The sequence below is a fragment of the Alligator mississippiensis genome, chromosome 1 (genome assembly GCF_030867095.1).
Source record: "Alligator mississippiensis isolate rAllMis1 chromosome 1, rAllMis1, whole genome shotgun sequence".
In the NCBI taxonomy this organism is placed as follows: domain Eukaryota; kingdom Metazoa; phylum Chordata; order Crocodylia; family Alligatoridae; genus Alligator; species Alligator mississippiensis.
In genome coordinates, this window is record NC_081824.1 from 206,985,417 (window position 1) to 207,010,206 (window position 24,790).

Consider the following 24,790-nt stretch of genomic DNA (forward strand, 5'->3'; position numbering starts at 1 on the left):
GACCCCAGCCCCATGGACCCCAGGCATGTGGTATGCTAGCTAATGCAGACGTGTGTGTGTCTCCAATTTCACTGGAACAGGCAGACAGAACAGTGACCGCTTAGGGCTATTTGGAGCTAATCAACAGGTCAGCTGGTAAGATGTTTAAGAAGAGTTTGAAGTAATGGAGAGAGGCTATTGTTTTGTAAAGAAGTGGGGAGGGAGATTGAAAAGCTCCATATCATCAACAGATGCATGCACTGCACCCTCCCCCCTTGCCTCAGAGCGCTAGCAAGAGGCTGGGGTCTGGCAACACTCCTGCCCCTTGAGCAGCAAGCAGGTAAAAGCCTGGGATAGTGCAGGCAGACCTCCCTAATCAGATTGTCCTGCCGGGTTCTGGCCACACCCCATCCCTCCTGCCCCCCCGGTCCCTCAGCTCATCACTGTGCAAGGGAAGGAAGGGCTGCTTTAGTGCGCCTCCCCTCCCCCCCCCCCAGCTTCTGTCCTGAGCCACTGCAGGCATGTGTCTGAATTTCCTTGGTCCAGAGAGAATGTCTGCCTGGTTACAAACTGGTTCAGCCTAGCCAGGTTAGACTAACCTGCAAAGATTGAATCAATTCAGGCTCAGGCTTTTTTAATGTTTGTCCCTAGTCCTAGAGGTTAGTTCCCATCTATCTGCCCAACTGACCACCCAGATGCCTAGTCCACTCACTTGCCACACCTTTGATGTTGCTAATTTCGGTGTAGGTCCTCAGCCTGGTCAGGGGGAAGTAACTTCATTTACCTCTTCCTGCCAGCCTCAAAGTGCTCCCTTTCCAGGCCCTTATAACTGTCTCATCTTGGACTCCCACACCTTCTACCAAATCAGTCTCCAAGCCTTAGCACCCCAAATCAGGTCACCCAGTGAACCCAGCCCAAACTAGTCCATCCAATCCCAAATCAGTCCTAAGCAACTCATCAGCTCCCAGTAGTTGCATGTGACACTCCTTTAAGGTAGTACAGCTACAGCCTCCCCTCTCCCCTCACAGCTACCCCATGCCTCTCAGTCAAATCACAATCCATCAAATTTCACTTCCTACTCCAGCCTCTCACCAGGCCTTCCTTACACAGCTGAGCTTCTCAGTTGAGGTTCTGGGATCCAGCTTTACCAGCTACACCTCATAGGAGCTCCTTAGGGCTGTGCGAAGCTTTGGTCCCTGATTCAATTTGACGGAGAGTTGGCCTGATTCGGTGGCCAAATCTCCAAATCAGAATTGAATCAGGAGACCCTTTAATTTCTCCAAATTGAATTGGAACCCTCCAAATCAATTCAGAGAGGTTTGGAAAGATTTGGTGATTCAGACATAGACACAGCTTTAAATGTTTTTTCTACATGCCTCAAGGTACCAGGCGACCCATGAATGCTGTGATGGTGGGGTGTATGGAGCATCCCACAGGAGTGCGGGGGTGGGGGTGGGGGGTCTCCCCAGCGCGCTTGGCAGCAGACCCATAAGTGAACCAGAAGCACTTCCAGGTCCACCGGAGAGCGCACGGGGGCCCCCCATGCCTCCCCAGCTCAGTGACTGGTGCCTCCTGGGTCTGGGGAGGGCACCCGGGGTCCCCCTGTGGCTGATTGCCGAGCCAGGGAGGTACAGGGGGGGCCCTCAGCTCACTCTCTGGTGAACCCGGAAGTGGATCAGAAGTACTTCCAGTCCACTTCTGGGTTTGCTGCTGAGCATGTGTCCCCCACCCCCCACGCTCCTGTGGGATGATCCATCTGTCCAAGCACCTCAGTGCTCATGAGCCGCGTGTGGTACCTCAAGGCATGTAGAAAAAACATTTAAAGCTGTGTCTATGGCTGAATCGCTGATTCTCTGAATCAGCATCGAATCTTCAGATTCAGCCAAATCGAATTGGGGACAGTGATCTGAATCAATGAATTGAATCACTGTCCCTGATTTGGGCTGAATCTGAATCGAATACAGCCCATTTCACACACCACTAGAGCTCCTCTCCCTTCCACTACCAGGACCTTCTGTCAAGTGCATCCTGCTACTTGGGTTACACAGTCCAGTAGGAGCAGTGCTTCCAATCTCAGCCATCAGCCTTAAATGCACAGCTCCCTCTACTTCTTACTTTTCCGCTCTCAGTAGTAGGGCTAGGGGTCTCCCATTACAATGTGTATAGTATTGTTTCCATTTTGGAACATGCGGAAACCCAATATTCATAAGCTTATGCATTGTTTTCATTAGGAGGAAAAATTGATAATGAAGTCAAATAATCAGGATGCAATACTATGTCCTGTCCAAGGCATAACAGGCAAATTCAGCACCCAGGGCAGTGACAGTGGCAGTGGCTGGACTAGCAGTGGTGTCCACTGCCAATCTTGTGCTCCCTCTAAGTCAGCACCTGAGGCTGGTACCCCATTTGTCCACCCCTAGTTACGCTACTGCATCCTGTCTCTCTAACACAGTAGGAATCAATCAAAAGAAAGACTTTGTCTTTATAGTCCCAAGGCTCTTTTCAGTCACTATTCATCCATAAAGTCCTCTCTCCTGGCTTTTCTCACAGACTCATGCTACAACTACTTTTCTTGCTTTCTCATTGATTTTCTTGCTCCTTCTCTCTACCTGTTCTCTGAAGATTGCTGCATTCTTTTGCTCCTAGGCACATATACCTCTACAAAAAGTAGCCCACCTTCTGCATTTGCATTCATCCCCAGTGAAATCTCTTTGCTGACACTTCTTAGCTTCCAGTTACCTCTGTATGTGGCCCCAGTTTTTGGAAGTGGTTTTTATTATTTTAGCTTAATCCAAAAGGGAATTTAACTACTACAGATATTTATCGAGAATGAAGGGTGTCTGCTACCCTGTAGTATGTGTGTATCGCAATATGATTTTAATTTAGCTTAATATTTTAATGAATTAATTACACAGTCTCATGCTTAATTTTCCATGTGTGACCCTTTGCTTTATGTACTATGCACTATTCAAATCAGTTCTTTGAAAAGAGAATTACCTGTTTCCTCATAGGCTTTTGTATGGTGCTCTTCACTGCAGTAGCAGAGTGCTAAGCAAACATTAATTAAATTATCTTTACACTTCAGTGGAGTTGAGGAGATTGTACTATCTTCATTCTGCAGATGAGGAGCCGTGGAACAGTAACTGACATCAAAAGTGTCCACGTTTTGTGCCCAGTTTGAGACACACAGGAACCAATTTTTCAGAGTCCTTAGCATTAAATATAGTACTTTTAAATTCAAAGCACAGCTCTCCATTGCTTTCAGTTGAAGTTGTCAGTGAAAATGATACAGAGACTCCTCCAGTGCTTAGGATTCTTTTTATCCATAATATACGCTGTTTAATGGTAGCATCCTTTGTAAAATTGTGGAGGTGGTGCTTAAATCAGATAAGACAAGCATATATATTCAGTACAGTACTTTCTAGCAGCAGGTAAAATGTCTAGAAGTTCTGTTTGTTTGGGCAACCAGAATTTCAGATACTTACCTGAATTTATGTGAACCTCAGTGTAGTGAAATTTTTAGCAATCAGATTAGAATTAGTTTTTTGCAAGAAATTTTTATTCTCTCCACTTTGACTAAAATCAAGAAATGCAGATAGAGAAAAATAATTTAAAGCCATGTTTTAGAATTCTAGTGGATTTACTTGATGGCAGCCTCGACATGGCTTCAAAAGCTATCAGCTCCAGTACTTATCTAAGAGATTTACATGTTTAATAATTTGTATCTTTAGTGCATGGATAAAACGATAATTCTTTTTCGGGATTCTGGTGATATTTGCAGATTATGTAACCTCTGAGCTCACTGCATATATCATAGAACTCCTTGATGGAATTTGTTCATTATCGTGTATAGTTTAAGTACCTATATTAACAAATCAAGTATGAAGTTGAGAAAAAAATTAAAGAGTTGTTAATACTAAAAATCATTTTCAATAGATAACACAGAAAATATCTTGATTAAGAAGGCCTTGATTCCATCAATGTCCTATACCATTACATCTCCCTGCAAAAATCGTGTCATTATCTTGAACTCTATAGGGAAGGGGCAGTGATGACTTACGAGTTGTGTTAGTTTAGAACTAAGAATAACAATTAAAAATGGTTAAGGGAGCTGGTCCAAATGTATTTATATTAAGGAAACTAATGATGTGTAATTAAGTTTAACTGTTATTCTTTAGGTTTACAAAGAAGATCTACCTCAGCTGAAACAACAAAGTAAAGAAAAAAAACATTCAGTGCCCTTCCTTAAAAGAGAGAGAGCGCCTGAGGACAGTTTAAAATTGCAGTTTATACATGGGTATAGTAACTATTAAGTAACGGTTCTTGGACTTTTTGTCTTTTGTAAACCATAAGCTAATGAAAAGCAGCTTTTCTAGAAAAAATGTGCGTTTTCTTCCCTATTCAACTGAATAGGACAGTTCCTAAACAAATACACAGAATACATATGTATTAACATCTTGACCATTTTATTTTGAAATATTTGGCATAAAATATTGTACTGCTTTACCTACAGTTTAATTAAATGACCTAACCCTTACTGTAGTAGAAATTGGAGTATCAGCTGTACATTTATTTTATTTTAAAGTTTTCATTAAAGAAGAGGTAAAATTAAAACTGTACCAATATAGCTAAATAATATCTTTATTTTTTTTAGGTAAAGCCACATTTTAAACTAACAGCTGATTACCTGATATGTTCTGGAACAATGAATATTTTCATTAGCTGAATTTCTTGATTGTGGTTGTTATAATTGCTTAAGGAATGTATGATAGGTTTGCAGCAGAACCCAAGACCATGCATAACTTTTCTGGGCATAATTTCATATGAACTTGAACTTCATCTGTACCATATGGCACCTGTAGTTCCTCATGATTTTGTCATAAAATCAGATGGATGTCATAAAATCAGATCAATCTTGGATTAATTTTTGGTTCAGATTAATCGTGAAACTTAAAATGAAACTGGAGAGACAGCCCTATGCGTGTAAAGAAAACAGTTACAAAATCAATGCAAAGAAAGCGATGGAGTTTCACACAACTCTAGTTGCTAATAATTATGTATTACATGTAAGCTTTTTCAATGGATGTAGTCAGCCTGTATATTATGATATTTTTATGCAACCCAAGTTTATATCACAGCTTTACTCTTTGCGAATGGCTTTTCAACCTAATGTGACATTGTTTGCACAGCTAGATAGTTTTCCCCTGAAGCATGGAAATATTTTTGATACAGTCTTTGACATTGCTTACTTTATATTTATTTCAGTTACAGAGGCTATGACTGTCGAAATAATTTGTTCTACACACAAACTGGAGAGGTAGTTTACCATATTGCAGCTGTTGCTGTTGTGTACAATAGGCAACAACACACCCAAAGACTGTATCTTGGTCATGATGATGACATCCTCAGCCTAGCTATCCATCCAGTGAAGGACTATGTTGCTACTGGACAGGTGTGTATCTACAAGTCACACTGGGCAAAAAATGAGGGGACTCTCTTATGATTTGTATATATTGCATCAAAGAAGCTTGAGTATCTTTATCATCATGGATTCTAGTTTTCCCTGATAAAAAATCGCAAATTCTCTGATTAAAAACCCAAAATCTGTGATTAAAATGAAAGCCACTATTATATAGGTATCAGTTGAACACAATGTTTTATTGATATATTTATAATTTTAAAGCAATTTGGAAGTCTACCAGTGCCTCAATCACTATAATAAAGTAAATTACTAAATACTTACACATTTTTTGGTATTTGATTTTGGGTTTTTTTTATCATGGAAAATCAGAGCTCCTCCAACCCCCTTAACTGAGAGAACACAGGTCCAGGCCCCTCACTCCCAAGCCACAAGCCCCTGGCCTTGCTGTTGCCCCTCACTCCCACCCCTGCGCCTTCTCCATCGCAGCAGGGGAGAGCAGGGCCACACAGGGAAGCTCCCTGCTGCTGCGAGCTCTGCACTGCCCTGGCAATGTGTCCCCTACCTGCACAGCAGTAGTGGGGGGACAACCCTGTACCATTGTCCCCACTGCTGCCACACGGGCAGGGAATGTGTCACCAGGACAGCGTGGGGCTTGCAGTGGCAAGAAGCTCCCCCACGCAGCTCCACTGGTGCCCTGCCATACTGGGTCACACCCGCTAGACTGTGGAGGTCATGGGGGAAGGCAGCATGGTGGGGAGCCCAAGCCCACCCCCACCCTGCGCACAGATCAGGGGGACCTAGGGGGCACAGATCCCCCTGCCCTCACAGGAGTGCATGCAGCGGTGGGGAGCCAGCCCCACCTCCGCCCTCTGGACGAGCTGCCTGTGGCCCCGACCCACTCCCCACTGGGGCCCTGCAGCTATGCATTCTGGCCCTGGGCCCCAAGCCTCATGCACCACCTGGCTGGGCAGCACCCCAGCCCCAGCTCTGCCCAACTCACTCCCTCTCTCCCTATGGAGGCCTCAATCTCCACCCCCTGTCAGACATACCTGCAGGAGCTGCTCCCTAGGTTCCCTGGCAGCCATGTGCATATACACACATGACACACCCTGCCTGACTGCCCTCCTCCCGCTCCCCCCAGCTCCTTACAGGCTGGAACTCTACCAGCCTGCAGAAAGCTCTTTGCAAAAGTGCAAAATCCACAGGTTTCTTCGTTAAAATGAGAAATCTGTGTTGTCCTTGGGTAAAGGGGAAAATTTGTGTTTTTCTCTGTTTTTCCATGGGACTCAGAAAACTCGGATCCCTGTATATCACATGGAGGAACACTTTCCTGCTTGGAAACCCACAGATGAACTATTTTGCCACCTAAATAGCTCCTTAACTGCAGTGAGGAAAGCAGTAATGGAAAGCCCACTATTCCATTATTCCTAGAAAATGGAAAGTCTGGTGCCAAAACAAAAATCAAGTAAAAGACTTTCCTGATTTAAAAGCTCAAATTTCTGAGCAAGATGCTTAGGCAGAGCTGAGTGAAAAGAGGTGATAAAGCAAAATGGCAGCTGGTGAAGCTAGTAAAAAGGAAGTTGCAGTCAGTCATATACAAGATAAGGGACAAGATGAGAATTTGGTGGTGTGGATAGAGAGAAGTCATCTCTTGGAAATTTTCCAAGAAGTAGCAATAGTCAGACTCAACTTCTGAAAATGAACAAGAGAAGAAAGACTGGGTGTTAATTTAATGGGAAGCAAAAGTCTTGCATGAGGGGTTTATAGTTTGTTTTTGAAGTCAGGGGGCGGGGGGACAAAAATACACTTATACACAGAGAAGAAGGAACCTGATGAGACTGAGGCACAAAGGTCATGAGACTGGAAGAAAAAGATTAGAAGGGTTGAAGGAGAGTAAGAAAGAAGGGTCAACATCAATGGCAGAGAAGAAGCAGCAGAAGGACAAAAGAAAAAAGTGAATTTGTAGGGGGAATTAGCACTGCTGTGGGACATTAGAACCATGAGAACACCATAAGAACAAGACAAAAGAGAACAAATATAAAGAAGAAAATTCTGAGTTTGAACTAGGGAAGGGTATTAGCATAATGCATCTTATAATGGGAAAGGGGAGAAAGGAGTCAGGAATTGGGCGTGGAGTGGGTGACACTGATGAAGTAGTCAGAGGAGAAGAGAACAAAGCAGGGAAGGAGAGACAGGATGATAAAGGAGGCCTGAATATTGACAAAAATCATGGAAAGATGAGGTCACAGGGCAATGATGCAGGAACAGATGGGTTCTAGTAAGAGAGACGTGGTGATCAGGAGGAAAAAACAGCAATGGAAAAACTCAGGAGAAAAGGTCTTGGTGAAGATTGAGTAGGAGGGTTTTTTGGGTTGGGTTTGGTTTTTTTAGGTTTTTGAAAATGAAATAGTGTTGATTGTTGATAGTGGTATGCTAGGTTGAAAACAGATACTTAGGTTATTTCTCTGATTTAGGTTGGAAGAGATGCTGCTATTCATGTATGGGATACCCAGACACTAAAGTGTTTATCATTGCTGAAAGGCCAGCATCAAAGAGGAGTATGTACCCTGGATTTTTCAGGTAAGCAACAGCACAGCGTCTGGCAAATTAAAAAGTAGTCAACAGTTAAAAAGTAGTCATTCAATCTGAAATTTAAATGAACTTTGTTGTGTGCATAAACCCTCCTTTTTATAACAGAGAAGTTTCAAAAGGGTTTTGTACAAGCCTCTGAGCAGGTTTGTGTATGGAGACCACATAAAGGGCCTTTTTCTCACTGAAACTGGGTTGATATATTTAGTCCCTATCTTGCCAAGTTATTGGCAGAAATAGAGTGCACTGGAGTGCACAAGCCCCAGAAGATTGCACTTGAGAAGCAAGCCAGTTTATTCAAAGAAAAAATAGGCCAGATGCTCTTACTTACACAAACAGTCCTTAGAAAACACTGTACTTCTCTGAGCTCCGGCATAAAATATCAAGAATGCAATTAGTGGACCCAGTTCAGTTGCTGAGTCCAAGGTGGCATGAAGATTTAGGAACAGACAAAATAGTCACCTAGGCTAAGTACAGGCAGTCAAAAAGCCCAAAGCTGAATCAATTCAGTCTTTGCAGGTTAATTTAAACTGCACAGATTGAGCCAATAAGCAAGTGAAGAGACTTTCACTTTTGATTCCAGAAATGCAGCCACATGCCTGCAGTGGCCTGGGCCAGAAGCTGGGGGTTGCTAGAGCAAGCCTCCCTGCTCAGCTGGAACAGACAACTTGGGCCAAAGCTAACCCACCCACCCTGTGAGGAGGGCTTTGCAAGGGAAGTGCAAAGCATCCTGGGATGCTTGGGGACTGGGACTTATCTGGAGGGGATTTGGGAAGAAGTTCAATAAACTGATTTACCTTAAATCAGTTAAATCTGATACTATATCCATCCAAGTTTATCTTAAACTGGTTTCAGACATTTTGAAAGCTGAAAAGTGGTTTCAGCCATTTTGAAAGCAGTTTATGTGCACTGAACTTCTGTTGTGTTACAGATTTGAACCGGTTTCCAGTCACTTATACTAGTTTATGTTTAATTTCTGTCCCTAGTCCCAGAGTATATCAGTGAGAGGGGGGTGCAATGTTCATGCTGAGTCAATTCCTAGTTGTGATTAGTTTAGCTGTGAGTCTGAGGCAGAGGGCAGTACAGTACCCAGTTGCCTTTTGCCTCTTTTGCATATTTTTCTGAGATGGGCATGGACTGATTGGGTTGCATGGCTTCTTGGAAGGTTATCCAAGATTAGAAGAAAAATATTCAGATGTACATGTATTCTTTTTATATATTTATAAAAAATATAAGGATATGTCTAAAATGTATGTGTTCATATATACACACAGATATGCCCATTATTGTTTATTATTTTAAAAATGAAAGATGATGTATGGAGGGAGGATGTTTCCTATGCTTTTGTGTACTCAAAGCTTTGTACCATTGTACATAAAAAGTAAAAATTGTATCTGCCCTTCATGTCATAATAGGACAAAGTACTATTCAGTAGTCTATTGGGAATTGTACGGGGACAGTTTCTATGAGAACTTTGCTCTTGACCCCAGAAAATAAGCTCAGCACAAAATTAAGTAATATTCCTTTAATACATTGCAGTTGATATAGGATACAGTTTTCAAAATAAGTGATTTAGGAGCTTGAGGTCCACTTTCAAAAGTGACTTGTACCAGGGGCATCACATATACAGCCTATGGAGCCCCATTATCTGGCCCCTGGGTCCAGTGTTGAACCACACACTGCATGCAGCATACGCTGAATCAACCCCATGCACAGGGCCCAGGATATGTGCCATATGTGGCATGCATCCCAGTCAGCCTGTGACCTGCACTATTCATGGCATCCACCCCAGCCGGTTGGGGACGTGCACCATATGCAATGCCTGCTCTAGTCAGTCCTGGGCACTTGCCACACACAGCACCCACTCTTTCTGGTCTGGGATGCATGCTGCACACCCCTCTTCTTCCCCCAGCCATTCTGGGGTGGATGCTGTGTGCAGCATGTGTCCTGGACTGACCAGAATGGCATACATCCCAGACTGGCTCCACATAGGCGCCGCATGTGGCACACTACTTGACCAGCCAGAGCAAGTGCTGCATGCTCTGGATCCAGCATGTGCAGAGGGAGGTAGGAGTGAAGCCATGGGTCTGATCTAGCCTGCAGCACCAGCCACATGCCATTCATCTGGCCCATGGACCGGCCTCACACTGCTCATCTGGCATGGAAGCCAGATGAGTTTGACACCTCTGACTTAGATAATTAAACATCAGGATACTCTGATTTTTTTTAAATGTTGCCCATCGTCATCTAATTATAGGTTAAGGGCTAAATCCAATAAGGATTTAAACGTCTAAAAGCAAGGTGCTGAAGTGTTGAATTTTGAATTGTTGAAGTGTAGTCCAGAATGCTGTCAGGGAGCTGTACTCCACTTACATTGCATAGGGAAAGGGATGCATTTCAAAGTGGAATCAAAAACAATGTCCTGAGCCGGGACCTGCTTACAGTCAGTGCACACCGGTGGCTTGGAGCTAGATGAGGACAGGGATGCAAGTCCACTCCTCAAGAGCCTCACTGAGGGGCTGCAAGGTTCAACGGCATAAACATTTCTCAGGAAGGTAAGTGCCAATGCACTTTCTTTAAAAAAAAGGAGCAGAAATCACTCTGAAAAAAAGATATAAATACGGCAGCAGGAGGAGATAGTCAACCAGCTTCCGGTGTAACAACTTACTGATTAAAGTGGTGGCCTGTGGACCGGGAGGTGCAGGTTCAATTCTCTCTACCTCAGAGAAGTCAAACCAGTCACCTCCCATGAGAGGATCCTTATTTCTAAGGTATTGCCTTTTCTGGATATAGAGGGGCACTCTTCACCCCTCCTTGCTGAAATTATGCCACTATGCTGAAAACAGCCAGGGCCCTCCCAGTACTCTTTTTGAATTCTACATTAAATTGTCATTGGATAAAAGACAGAAACTGTTTTAGGACCTGGAAGTGGAATCTGGGTTTCCCAGAGACAGGTACTAAGTTCAGTACTGAGTGGGTGCATCTACACATGCGCTTTACTGAGGAGTTGAATAATTAGCTCCACAGTAAAGTGTCACCATGTACATGTGTGCCAGAATTAGGGTGCAGTAAATTAATTAACTCTGCCATAGGATAGTACTGTCTGGGACAAGTATTATCCTACAATGGGAGTGATTTATGCCACCACAAGGCACATGTAGATCGTGACTGGAGCTGGCTGCAACATGAGGGTGCTACTGTGTGGGGGCTGCCCACCACTGAGCCCAACACTGTAGCACCCTTGTGCCCCAGCCAACCCCTCCGCTGCCCAATGCTGCCACCCGGAGCGGTGTTCCCTCTGTGCCATGCGGTGTACACAGTTGCACAGGTGCGCTCATGGCATGCTGCCAGGTGCACCTGTGCAGCCACACACACACCACACAGCTTAGAGGGAACGCTGATCCAGAGCCCTTGCCAGTCCAGGGCTGCTCCACCCTGGCTCAATATGCTGCAGTCCCAGGTGCACGTGTAAACACTGTGCCAGGAAGAAATAAATTCCAATGCAAACTTTATTTCTTTGCCCTAATTGCACTTGTAGATGCACCCAGTGAGTACTCAGCAAGTGCTCACCCTTGCTCAGAAGTGTGATCCAAATTCACTCAGGAAGATGCATAGCAGCCCTGTTCTCTCAGTGGGCATTTTGGTGCACCCCCAGAGACCAACCCTAATCCTCCATGTACAGTTGCATAACTCTCCTATTCTAAGGATGGTCAGCCTTTCTTGACCCTAATCCACTCCAGGAAGCACGTAGTTCTCTTCTTTTCTATCAGTGGGGAACAATTACACACCATATCTAGGGTCTGTCTCACTGAGGAGACTTCTACATCGACTGAAAATGGAGAAGAAGGGCCCATTCCTCTTCTGGCCTGGGAATGAGAGCATTTTTCTGGGAAGTTGAAACTGTGGGTTCCAAGCCCCCTATACCTGAAGAGAGCCTACAACTCAGGTCTTCAATTTTGTGGGAAAGTACCCTAACTCTTAATGGTATCTGGACCCTCCTCCTCTTTATGGTCTTTCTGCAATTAAGGGTTTGGGGACATATACAGAAATTAGGCACTCTTCCAGGTGGATTAGCATTGCAAGAGAGTTTAAGAGGAGTCTGATGCCTCAGCACATGCACTAGCCCAAAATGGAGATGCATAAGCATCTAGACATCCTAGTGGTTTGGTGGCTGTTGTACAAGGTGAATAAAGATCGTGTTTATTAACTTGGGCATCTTAGAGATGGATTAGGAATTGGCCCATTGTGTCCAATTATTCTTTATGTTAAAGCTATTTTATACCACACTTGCAATATAAATGGGCCTTTAAATTAATCAGATACATTTTATTGATGATGGCTGAACTGTTCTTTGGGGTTTTTATAACTTTTTTTGTACATGTGGGTCACATCTAGATGAGCAGAGGTTTGCAGTTTGTGATGCCACAAACCTCTTTGTGGTGCCACAAACCACATGTGGTGAATGTTAAAATGTGCCATGCTTCAAATTTTGCTGCCAGGACAATCTGTCCCACAACAAAGCACATGTGCAGGGGTGTGCGCTGAAGCAATTTGTGCTCCTGCTTATCTGGACTCAGGCCTGAAATATGTTGTGATTAGATACTGTTTCTTTCATAATTTCCTTTACAAATGTGGAAATAGTTAATTTTACTATTTATGAAAATGACTAGGTTATGGTAATGAAATAAGGAACTTCTCATATCTTGCTCACTAGTTCAGATCCAACATCATGACCAAAAAGTCATCATTAACTCTTATCACCCTTAGTGGCTCTAAAATAGTAGCTTTAGTCCACTTCCTAGGTTGTATATTATAACTGGAACTACAACAGGCCCCTTTAAAGGTGCGGCTAACTGTTATATAGTGTCTTGTCTGTAGCGTGAAAATTAAATCTAATTTCCTAATTGGAAACCCAATTCTGAAAATCATAGCAAGAAGACCAAAAATTAAATGAGTCTGAAGATGGAGTTACTGTTGCCTCAAAGGATGAGATATATTACAGGAAAAAGTGTAGAAGCTCACACTACCCTGATCATGTTTTTGTTTCTCATACTTACAGAAATGTTTTTCAATCTAGCAGTTTTCATGAGCATTAAAAAACTGAATTTATAACAATACAGCACTTCAAAAATTATAGGAAGTTGCAGGCATAAAATCAGTCACCTTTTTTTTCAGTGGAAGCATGATACAGAGATCCACATCACACCTCACCAGAACAATACCTGCAGGAAGGGGGGGGGGGGGGGGGGGGTGCCTCTGGAGACTAATATTCCATCATGATTTTTTAGAATTTTCTCCAAAATCATGCTTTCGTGGTAGGATGTCTGGATACTTCACCCTTTGTCCCTTGTGGAAAAAGCAGTGGCCCTGCCCCAAATCTCCCAAGATATGACGGAGGCAATAGCTGCCTGTAATCCCATACCACCCCAAAACCCTGGTGATATGGTTCTAATGGAGTCACACTACCATAACATCTCTACTTCTACTACCTGGAGGTGATTACAGCCCTTTTAAGGGGTTTCCACACTATGACCCAGTCTAGCTGCTTCCTCTCCCTCATGAACTGCTAGGTCACAGGGAGGGGAAGCTTCGTGGTATTATTCTTTATCCACTAAACAGCATAACCACTAATATTAATGGTAACTTAAAATGAATGGAAATTAAAGGTATTTCCCTTTTACCATAGCTAGTCTATTCTACTTTATGAATGTACCAGAAATTTATTAAGGATTAGGAAAAAAGAAAAATATATTTATTTTAAAATCAATAGGAGGGCTATAACTGTTAATGAAAGTGTGTTTTCATTTGTCAATATTTACATGCTTCTAAACTTTAATTAACATCAAAGATATTTTAAATGTGTGTGTTTTACTTCAACAGAAGTAAGGATTTTCTTGTTCTTTTTACATAGAAATATCAATATTTTTATGTAAACTTAAAACATGAACTTGGAGCTTGCCTTATATGATAGATCTTAATAAAACATTAAAAAAGAACAAAATAACCATAGCTATTATCCCATCAATACCTTATGCCTTGATTCTACAAACACGTGTTTGGAGACATGCATCTCATCACTATACTCACTGGTTTGATCCTATGTAAGTAAAGGTAGTACAAATACTAGTTTTTTCCTTGAATTAGTTTCAAGTCATGTTACTCTGGCTCTTGGTATTACCATTACATTCACACAATGTTTGTGTATGCCCTCTAGTGGCTAGTTTAACACCTGTAATTTTCCATGGCTATTAACCAGAAAATATATAACTTATTTTATACTTATTTTATGCTTCCTATGTGCAGAGTTAAAATCCTGTTCTTTTCTTACTAACATTTATAATATCTTTTTCCTATATTAACTGTGCTTTCTTTTAGCACCTATTTTTACACATTGAAAAATTATTTTATAAGACTATTTAAGCCACTTTTTCTTAAAAAAATAAAACATATTATGCCATAGTAAATGTTTACATGAACTGCTTTTAAGACCTTTCTATAGCACTAACGATACCAAAACAAAATATATTCTATCTCCTTTCCTTTTCCTTCTTAGGCCTCGCTCCTATATTTATTTACAGACACAATTCTGGTTTCCAGCCTCCTTTTTTCCCCCACTTCTCTACGTCTTGCCTGTTCATTAAACACCCTCCTTCCTTCAAGTTCTGTTTTACTCCCAGCTCCATCTCTATCTGTTTCTCTCTCTGCTGTCTTAAGCCCTCAGTGTGTTTCTTTCCTGACCTAGATTGTCCTAGTATTCAGGCCTGCAGCATGCTAAGCACTCTGACCTTAGTCCAGTAATGAACTCAAGCATCTACTAACTTTAAGCACATGAGTCATGTCATTGAAGTCCTCTAAACCAATGGCACTTCCTGAATTCTTAAACATAAGCAGGTGCTCAAAAGGATCAGACTATAATGCTTTAAAATGTATTGCTTTGCACCTACTCCTGCAAGGTGTACAATCAGCTCCTACTGATTTCACTGACTACTGTAAGCAGCTTCCCCACTCTTCTGTGCTTTCTCCTCTGCAGTCCTTTCCCCTAAGAAGAACAGAAGATAAGCCAGCTCCACTCCAGCTTTTAACCTGGGCAGTTCAATTATCTTACTGCTCTGATTATGTCAGCTTCTCTTGAAGTATTACATGACCGTTTTTCTCTGAATTTTTCCCCCCACAAAAGTTGTGTGAATCCTTACTCTCCATACTGCCTGCTAACACTGTTTCTGTATTAAATTTTAATTTTTCTTTTTTCTTTGTCATTATAAATGTCACCACTGTATTCATGAAATAGCCTAGACTCCAGGGCTTGGGACAGACATTACACATAAACCGGTTTAAATCATCAGAAACTGATTTAAACCTGTAACAGAACAGAAGTTCAGTGCACATTAAGCCAGTTTCAAAATGGCCAAAACTGGTTTAAGATAAACCTGGTTGAATGTAGCATCAGACTTAACTGATCTGGGTCCAATTGGGTTATGCAACATCTGTCCCAGAGCCCTTTCTGGTTTAACTTAAATCAGAGTCCCCTAGCATCCCAGATGCTTTGCAGCCCTAGGCTGGACTGTGCTTTCTGCTCCAGGGAGCAGGACTGGCCCTGCCCCACTGCTCTAGCTGGAACAAGGGCAGGGGACGTGGTCTGTCATAGCCCCCTGAGGCAAAGGGGGCAGGGAGAGAAGTTATTCCTCCCTCTCTTCCCTCTCCTCCCAGGGGACCCCGGCCCATGTCTGCCTAGCCGGGGCGTAGCAGCCCATCAGGAATTTCCCCCTCCTCCCACCTCACCTGGAGCTGCGGCAGGGGGGAGTGTGGCCAGCTGCTTCCAGCAAACAGGGATAGAGCGGGGTTTAATTCCCCCTCACCCTTGTTCCACCTGCATAGAGCTAGCTAGGGGCAGAGCCAACTCAGAATGCAGCTTCTGCCTGATGGCCCCTTCTACCCGTTAGACAGCAGGGCCCATGCCAGCCCTGGCCCCCACAGTTATGCACAGCACAGGCTCACCCCTTTCAGATCTAAGCCCTATACCTGCAGCTGCTGGGCACTGAGCTGAGCATGCCCTGCTCATTGTTCCCCTACCTGGTGGCGGGGTCACAGCACATCCCCAGGTGCCAGGCACTACCCCTGCAACTTCCCTGCCACTGGCATTGTCACCATGCCATCAAGGGAAGCCTACCCTGGACTTACTGGTAGGAGCCACACATGCCAAGCAGGCAGACAGCCACAGCAGCAAAGCCATAGGAGTAGCACCCCACAGCTGATACATGGGGTTGTGCTGCACCTTTGACTCCCCCCCCCCCCTGCTGCTGCCTCTGCTTTGGGCATGGCCAGACACCTTCCCAGCATGGCCCTGTTAAGGTGAAAGGGTCAGGGAGGAGGTTAATTCCTCCCTCCATCCCCTTCTCCTCCTACAGACTGCAGCTGGGGTTTGCCAGTCCTGGCCGCACCTCTGCAGCTTGCCCACAGCCAGGCAGGGAGGGAGTTAATTACTCCCTCTGTCCTTTCTCTGCCCCCAGGGACCTGCTGCAGCAGTCCCAGGCCTGGATGGGGAAGAGCAGAAAAGGAGACAGAGGGAGGAATTAACCCCCTCCCTGCTTGGATGTGGGCAACCCTGATGGTCCCTGGAGGCAGAGAAGGGAATAACCCCCTTCCTACCTCCTTATCTAAGGGGCCCTACTGGCCAGCCTCCAGCCATGCCCCCACCTGGCTGCTGGAGCGATGAGGGGAGAGCACCCATGATGGGGGCAGCAGCCCCTGTCACAGTGTCCCAGAGTACAAGCCTCTTCCGGGGGGGGGGGGGGGGGGGACCATGCTGCAGGGTGGGAAAAGTTATCATGGACTTCACAGCATTCACAGCACCAGCACTGCAGGGGTTGGGGTGCTATGACCCCCTCCAAGCCCCAGTGCTGCTGCTCATCCTGCAGTCCTGCAGTCCACAGCAGCTCTGACTCCCACTCATGGCCTTCAACGGGAAGAGGCTCACACTCCACGACACCAGAACAGGGGCTGGTGCCCTGTCAGGGCCCTGCCTCCTCACTGCTCCAGCGGCTGGGTGGGGGCAGCCAGAGGCCAGCTGGCAGGGCCCCTTAGGCAGGGGGGCAGGGAGGGGGGGGGTATTCCCCCCTCCCTCCCATGTCTGGCAGAGGGTGCTGGAAGGGGCTTATCCCACCGCTTGCCCTGTGCAGGGAGTGATCAGCAGCAATAGCCACCAGGGTGGGCAGACCCTGCTTGCAGTCCCCAAGGGGTGGAGAGGGGAATAATTCTCCTCCCTGCCCCATCTGCCTAAGAGGGCCATGCCCTGCTGCTGCAGCAGTGAGGGGAGACGCCAGGCGGACCCCAGCTTGGGTATGTGGGACAGGGAGGGGGGAATTAAACCTCCTCCCCAGCCCGTTTACACCAGCTACTGCTGGTGCCTGGCCATGCCTTCCCAGCACAGCTTCCCTGCAGCTGAGAGCTGCTTTAGCACCCCTCTCCCCCTTTCCCCGCTCCCCTCCTCCCCCGGTCCTAGTCTGAGCCACTGTAGGTATGTGCCTGCATTTAGTGAATGTTTGCTCACTTTTAAATTGGTTCAATCTAGGTAGGTTAGACTAACATGCAAAGACTGAATCAATTCAGACTCCGGCTTTTTGAATGTCTGTCCCTAGCCTTGCTGACAGCTGATTTGGGCTTTGCAACTTCCCATCATTTTTGTGTTTTCATTAAATTTTCCATTAAGTTTTATCCATCTGTATATGATTATAGAATAATTTATTTTTGCTACTTTTCAAAAGCAAAGAAAAAGAAGGCATGGCATCTTATCAAAGCTTTTCAAATAAAATGGACCATAATTCTGGATTTCTTGGATTTGAGGAGTTGGATATTTATTATCTCGTTAAATCAAAAACCTATCTTTGGTGTAGGAATATGCCAATTCTGCCCTGGAAGGAGGTAAACTGTTTTGAGGTATACTGTGCCAACCAGAGGTATAAGAAGATAACTGAGTACCTGAGGAGCACCGCCACATTATGCCGGCTGCATAGGAGTAGTCGGTCTGACAGCACATCTACTGCAGTTTTTTAACTCTGCCCCACCCCATTGTGCTATTGGTGCCAACAGTTAATAAACATAATATAGACCGAAAGCAAGTCACGTGTATAAAAATGATTTAAAAAATACACCATTAGGATTTCTTGAAAAAGTCTTGTTATTAAAGGGCTATGTGATGTATTTTGTGGGCTATCACAGCTACAACATCACTCCAATACTACTGAAGTGTCAACCATTTACAGTTAAACAAAATACAGTTATGGATCACTTGGCCAGTCCTCCAACTAAGATTTTTTATAGAAATCTGCAGACTGGAGTAACTGGGCCAAAATTCCTTCTAACTTAATTGAAAGGAGGTTCAGGCCTTGTGTTAGCACCATTAGCCTTATACCTATTGAGTAAACTGTTCTTTTTCTAACTTGAGTTCTTTTTCCTGTGAAATGGCTTTTAAGTTTAAGTTAAAAATTGCATGGGCTTCCATTTTACTTTAGAACCAACAATGAAGGATTAAAACAAGGTTGGCTGCACATAGAGCATTGACTTCAAATTTATAAGAATATAGTGGCAGAAATCACTCCACAGAAGTGAGTTGTTTAATGCTTAAAGTTGCATCCTATATGTTAATTTGCCCGTTAATGGTACCATAACTGGAAGTTTAGACACATGACATATTTCCACTGGAATAATTTACATCAGTTCTCTACACTGGTATAAATGACACCTGGATCCTCAGGGGTAGCTATAGAAAACAGGCTGTTATTACCATTCCTCTCCTCTAGGTGGTAGAGGAACAGGTAATTCCAGTTTGTCCTGAACACACAGCTGCTCTGGAATAAGTTGCAGACAGACAATGCATATAAACTAGGGCTGTGCAAAGCTTCAGTCCCTGATTCAATTTGGCGGAGATTTGGCCCGATTCAGTGGCTGAATCTCCGAATCTGAATCGAATCAGAGAACCCTTTTATCTCTCCTAATCGAATAGGAACCCTCTGAATTGATTTGGAGAGATTTGGAAAAAATTGGCAATTCAGACATGAATGCAACTTTAAATGTTTTTTCTACATGCCTCTAGGTAGCAGGCAGCTCGTGAATGGTGCAGTGCTGGGGCGCATGGAACATCCCACAGGAGCGCGGGGGGCTCCCCAGCACACTCAGCAGCAAACCCAGAAGTGGACCAGAAGCACTTCCAGTCCACTTCTGGGTCCACCCGTGACATCCCAGCTCGGTGACTGGAGCCTCCTGGGTCTGGGGGGGCACCTGGGGTCCCCCTGAAGCCTATCGCTGAGCTGGGGGACACAGGGGGAGAGAGGGGGAAGACCCAGCCTTCTACACAGCCACTACACATGCACCTTTCCCAAGATCGTACTTGTCTGATGTCATGGCCTCTCAACTTGTGCAGGATTACCATTTTTAGGAGTTCTGTACCACAGAGGAATATTGTGAAGGTAATTTGTTTAATTATGGGAGGTTTATGCAGTACTTTCAGAATGACAAAGGCTATGTCAGTCTTAAGGTCCAGATTCTGATTTGCATTATGGAGGTTTACATCTGGAGTAATTCCACTGGAGTCAGATGTATGTCACTGCAACTTAGATCAAAATTTGGTCTTAAGTTCCTTTCCCCGCCACAATAAAAATTAGCTAAATTTAAGCTTATAAAAAGATAACATGAAAAAGTAAGTTTTTATGAGTTTAATAGTAATTTTTAAAAGGCATTCACAGCCTCAGTAATCATGATATTTGGCTAACACTGGCCATGTTTATAAAAAGTTAGGTAAGATCTTAAACCATGTTAATTAATATAATTTTACATATGATTCTACACAAATGTGGATAGTTGGGTTAAATATGCTAGCTGGCCATAGTCACCCTTCATTTAACCAGGACTAGCTAACAAGAACTTTAGCACAGCCCACCCTGTTTACATTAGAGGCATAATCCTATATAAAACCATGCTTGTCGCTGTCCTGGGATATTGGAGACCTGCATTCAGTTTCTTGCTCTGCCATAGGCTTGTTTTGTGACTTTGGGCAAGTCCAAAAGTCCCAAAGATCTTAAAGGATATGTCTCCCTTGTGCCCCCTTCTCAACACCCCCATCCACCTGCTCCTGCTCACAATCCTGCTAAGTGATGAAGCTGCTCTCTGAGTGTGTCCTACTCCTTTCCCCAACAATTGCTCTCAAGCACACTGGAAACAGAAATCTTAAGAACAGCCACAGGAAGGCATATCCCTGGGACAACTTGACATTGCCAGTTTTGGCATGCATCAATGGGAGTGAGCAGACACTTGAGAGCATCCCTCCTTGGGAGGGCTGGGTATATGGTGTAGACATACCCAAAGAAAGGCTATTGCTGAGAGAAATTCACAGCCCAGACACATGTACCCAAGCTCCATATACCATGTGGATTTTACAGTAAACAGGCATTGGATAGTAAGTATAAATAATCCTCAGAGTAGGGTTCAGAATTTGGTTCCCTCCCCTAATGGGTAACTACCCTAATCACTAAGAGGTGTATCTACACATGCAATTAATTCGGAGCAATAAACTCTGGTGCATATCATGCTAGTGTTTATTGTTCCTGGGTGTACCATTTGTTCATGCGTCTAGGACCGCAGCACGTTGAGCTGAGTTGGAACAGCCCTGGCTGGCAGGGAGCCCAGGGGGCCAGCCTGCCAGCCCAGGGCTGCTCTGACCCAGCAAAATGTGCTGTGGAGCAGCTGGCAAGGGGACAACAATGCTTCAGTGTGGGGCTAGCCAACAGGCAGTCCCTGCACAAAAGCACCCTTGTGCTCCAGCCAGCCCCATCAGTGTCTACACATGCAGTGCTGCACGCTAAAAAACTCCGTCACAGGATAGTACTTGTATTTACAAGTACTAACTTGCAGCGAACTTTATTAGTTTACTGAAGCCTAATAGGGCAACACACATAGATGCTGAGATGTTTACTGTGAAGATAGATAATTAGGCAGCCTCGCAGTAAACTTCTCACATAGACACGCCTAGAGAATAGCAGTGCTTCTTCTGGTTCCCTCTCTGTGGCCCAGTGAACTGTGATTTTTTTTTTGTGCAAAACATATTTATAACAGGAAGAGTGAAACATACCCTCTCCCCCAGCTTTACAGAGTAGCTGACAGTCTTCTGGTTAGGGCACTGCCCTGGGATGGGAGAGATGTAGGTTTGAACCCCTTTAGACTGAAAAGGGCATAACTCTTTCCCTTGGCTACTAAGCAATTGTACACAGGTATACTAGGCCTATTTCCAACTTCTCCATCAGTTTCAAAGAAAAAAGTAATCCCTGCTTTTATCTGAAATGGGTGATTTAGGTCTAAGTCCAGGCTGTGAATCTAAGCCTGAGACAGGTGTCTCCTAGCAGCCCAGAATTGAGTGCTTATTCTCTTGGCAGAGGTATAATTTAATATTATCCTTTTCTGCAGCCTGTTCCATTGCCTGTGCTAGGTGCTTCGCCACTTAGTGTGCTGGCAGTTGTGAATCACCTACCTCTCCCTGTGCATTGTATTGGGAGTGTAGGTGCCTTGATTCAGAGGTGTGGAATCCATCCTGGGGGTGCATATTATTCGTGCAGGGAGACTGCTTCGACGTGCTGTAATTACAACACATCAGAGCAGATTCTATTTATCGAGCCTGCTGGAGCAGTTACCATGCTTCAGCAGACTCCAGTGTGACATGTGTCAGCATCCCCATGCTGAAAGATGGTAGTTAAAGCGCGTTTGACAAGCTTTAGTTAAAGTGCCCCCGGCACCATTTTTCAGCGCAGGGACACTGATACATATGGCGTGCCGGGGTCTTTAATTAGAGCTCTTGGAGCCACTCTAATTACAGCACACCCCCCCTCCCTACTCCTGGAGCATGTCTATAAATGCCCTAGGTGCCTTAAAGTTATAGTGAATTCCATTGGTTGATAAAGCCCTCAAAATAAAAACCTATGGACTTTAGGGACTTAAGGGACTAGATCCACATTTGAACTTATGTGCCTATATTATAGGTTTGCCTGTTCTTTACTTAATAGTATGCAATAAGTTTTGGCTTGCAGAAGAATTGGTTGATAAGCTGCTAAGGCTAAGTAAATGATTTTTGGTGAATAGTTCATCTGCTACAAAAATAAAGTTCAGTCAACCTGAAGCTTATCGTGAATCTGGGTCAAATTCCTTGAATAGTTTCAGCCAAAATAATGAAAAAGAAAAGATGGAAATGTTGAAACAGCACTTTTTTACATTTTCCAACTGAATTGCTTGGATTTTTCAGGCCACGTTTCAAATGAGACTTATCTGCCATGTGTAATACCATGCTGTGACCTTCTCTTTACATGATGATGAACAGTTAGGACAGGCCTGTCCAGCTGGTGGCTCATAGGCTGTAGATAGCCTACAAGTGCTTAACATGTAGTCTGCTGTTCCCCTTTCCTGCTGCTGCATGGCAGAGGAGGGCCCAGGGGTCTGTGAACTGCCAAGGGAGTAGAGGCCCACATGCTTCAGGACCAGGCCAATTCTGGGGGCTGATCCTAGAGTATGTGGCTCATGTGGTATGTGGGCCAGGGGCTACACCCTGGTATGGCCTGCAGCTCCCAAGCACACCAGAGTTGGACAGCCCTGGATTAGGATATGAGCATGCAATGTTGCAACTTGAGCTTCAGACCTCCTCTCTTCCTGCTTCCATGCATTGAGTTGAACTAAGATCTCCCCTCTCTCAAATGACTACCCTAATTATCTGGCTTTAGCATAGTGTAGGGTCAGTCTTTTTCAGTCTCTCATGTTAACGCTGCTCCTCGTTGTATGAAATATCTACATTTTCATTAGAATGGAAAGATGGAATAACTAGAGCCTACCATTCAACAGGGAGAGGACAGATTTCTGATCTGCTCCCTGCTTCAATGTGATTTAAAGTTTATACAAAGTGTAGTTAAGGACATTATAGAAGGTAGAACCGATTCAAAAGGAGAGACTGAGAGAGAAGATCCCCTAATTTAGGGGAGCTCAACCCCCTGCCCATAGGTCAGATTTGGTCTGTAGAGTCATGTAATCCAGCCTGTGGATCTTCCCATCCACCATTCCCCTGCAGCCAAATTTTCAAGCCCCATGTAACTGGCTCATCCCCAGCCTGGCTGGCCCTGTGGAGAGGGATCAGGTCCTGTTTCCACACAGCTGAATTCAGCCAGGGCTTCATCCAGTTGCAAGGAAATGACCTGGTTGGGGCCTGATCCACCTGCATGGGAATGGCCCAGCAAGAGCTGATCCAGCCACATGGAAACGGCCCAACCAGGACCTGGTGCAAGGATTATGTTTTGGCTGGGCTGTTCTTGCACTGCTTGATCAGTCCCTGGCAGGGCCAGCACTGCACATCAGATTGGGCTAATGGATGGACCTGGCACCATTCATCTGGCCTGCAAGCCAAAAAGGTTGGCTACCACTGCAGTAAGATATCCCACTGTATGTTGTTTAGGACACTCTTCTGAGTGTAGTAAGGAACCCTGGTTCCAATTTCCACTCTGAATCTGACATCAGGGTTCCTGGGGGGAAAAACAAGGATTTGTACTTGCATCTCTCACATCCCAAGTAAGTATCCTAATCATACTAGGAATAAGATTGGATGGGGAATACCACTACCTTCCTTGTCATTAGTTTTGTGAGTGGCAATTAAGTTGTATTGTGAATATATGAAAAGTACAGTGTATTTGTTAATACCTTTTATTGAACCAACTATGTAGTTAGGTGAGGTCTTAAACAAGCTTTTGGGCACAAGTGTTGTAAAGAAGCAGATACAGCCTAAGCTAAGCACTAGATAAAACAATGACTTTTGTTTAACTCTATTTTGTAAATGAAAATAGTCACTTAAAGAAAGGGAAGTGGGCTGGAACCATGAGGAGCAAAGAGAAGTGATCGTATATAGCTGCAATGGAAATTCTACAACAGACAAAAAAAATAGTCAGACCACACAGTGACATCTGCTTCCTAAGCTTATGCAGAAAAGCATAACATCATCTCCAGGGGACTTACCATCTGCAAGTCCCTGGCTAACATGCACACAACTCTAACTACACAGCACAACTATGCAGAAGGACTTCAGAAAAACTGAAAAGCTACCAGCCTCCTTCTCTTAACATACTCCAAAATTAATCAATTTAAGCAAAAAATACTTATATACTACACCAAGTTAAAAGAAATACATCAAAAATCATACTTAATGACTATACAGCAGACCCAAACCTGCTACCAAAAGTCTGTGAAGACAGCCATCCAACTTCAGAAGAGGAAGTGGAACCGACTAATTACAACAGTCACTTTGCAGACATTGAAACAGTTAAGTGAAAGAGAACCCAGACAATTCCACCTACTACACTAGCACCAACTTATCCCAACAACCCTCTGGGTTGTGCTTGAAATAGCTGTACTCTCCAAAGGCCTAACCTTTTCCAGGACAAACAACCTGACAAGATACTATTATGTGGAAAATTGGAAAAATTCTTCCTCTAACTCTGCCTTAAATAATTCTTCTACAATCAAGACAAAACCTTCTCTGACTACCTTCTCACCACCGATAATTATGATATCTACAAAAATGCATCTGATTGGATGCCTCTCAGCAGACAGAACCACATTTTGAACTACTACATTGACTCTTTTAGGAAGACAGGGACTGCACAGCTCTATGAAGACAAGTTATGCTTTTTAACTAAGATCCAACAAAAAAATAGTGAGGAAACCAGTACGTAAAGGAAGAGCCATAGTCATCCTCAACCACCAGGACAACATCAACAAGGCTAACAG

General features: G+C 44.2%; 1 protein-coding gene across 2 annotated transcripts in view; it reads left to right on the plus strand.

The window, feature by feature from the left end:
• The window catches only part of EML6 (EMAP like 6), a 325,901-nt gene that overhangs the window by 203,222 nt on the left and 97,889 nt on the right, over positions 1-24,790 (plus strand). For both annotated transcript variants that reach the window (XM_019500824.2, XM_059719398.1), the window contains exons 13-15: positions 4,158-4,276; positions 5,245-5,431; positions 7,876-7,981. In XM_019500824.2, the coding sequence (XP_019356369.1) occupies positions 4,158-4,276; positions 5,245-5,431; positions 7,876-7,981 (412 nt within the window). The remainder of the gene's footprint in view (positions 1-4,157; positions 4,277-5,244; positions 5,432-7,875; positions 7,982-24,790) is intronic.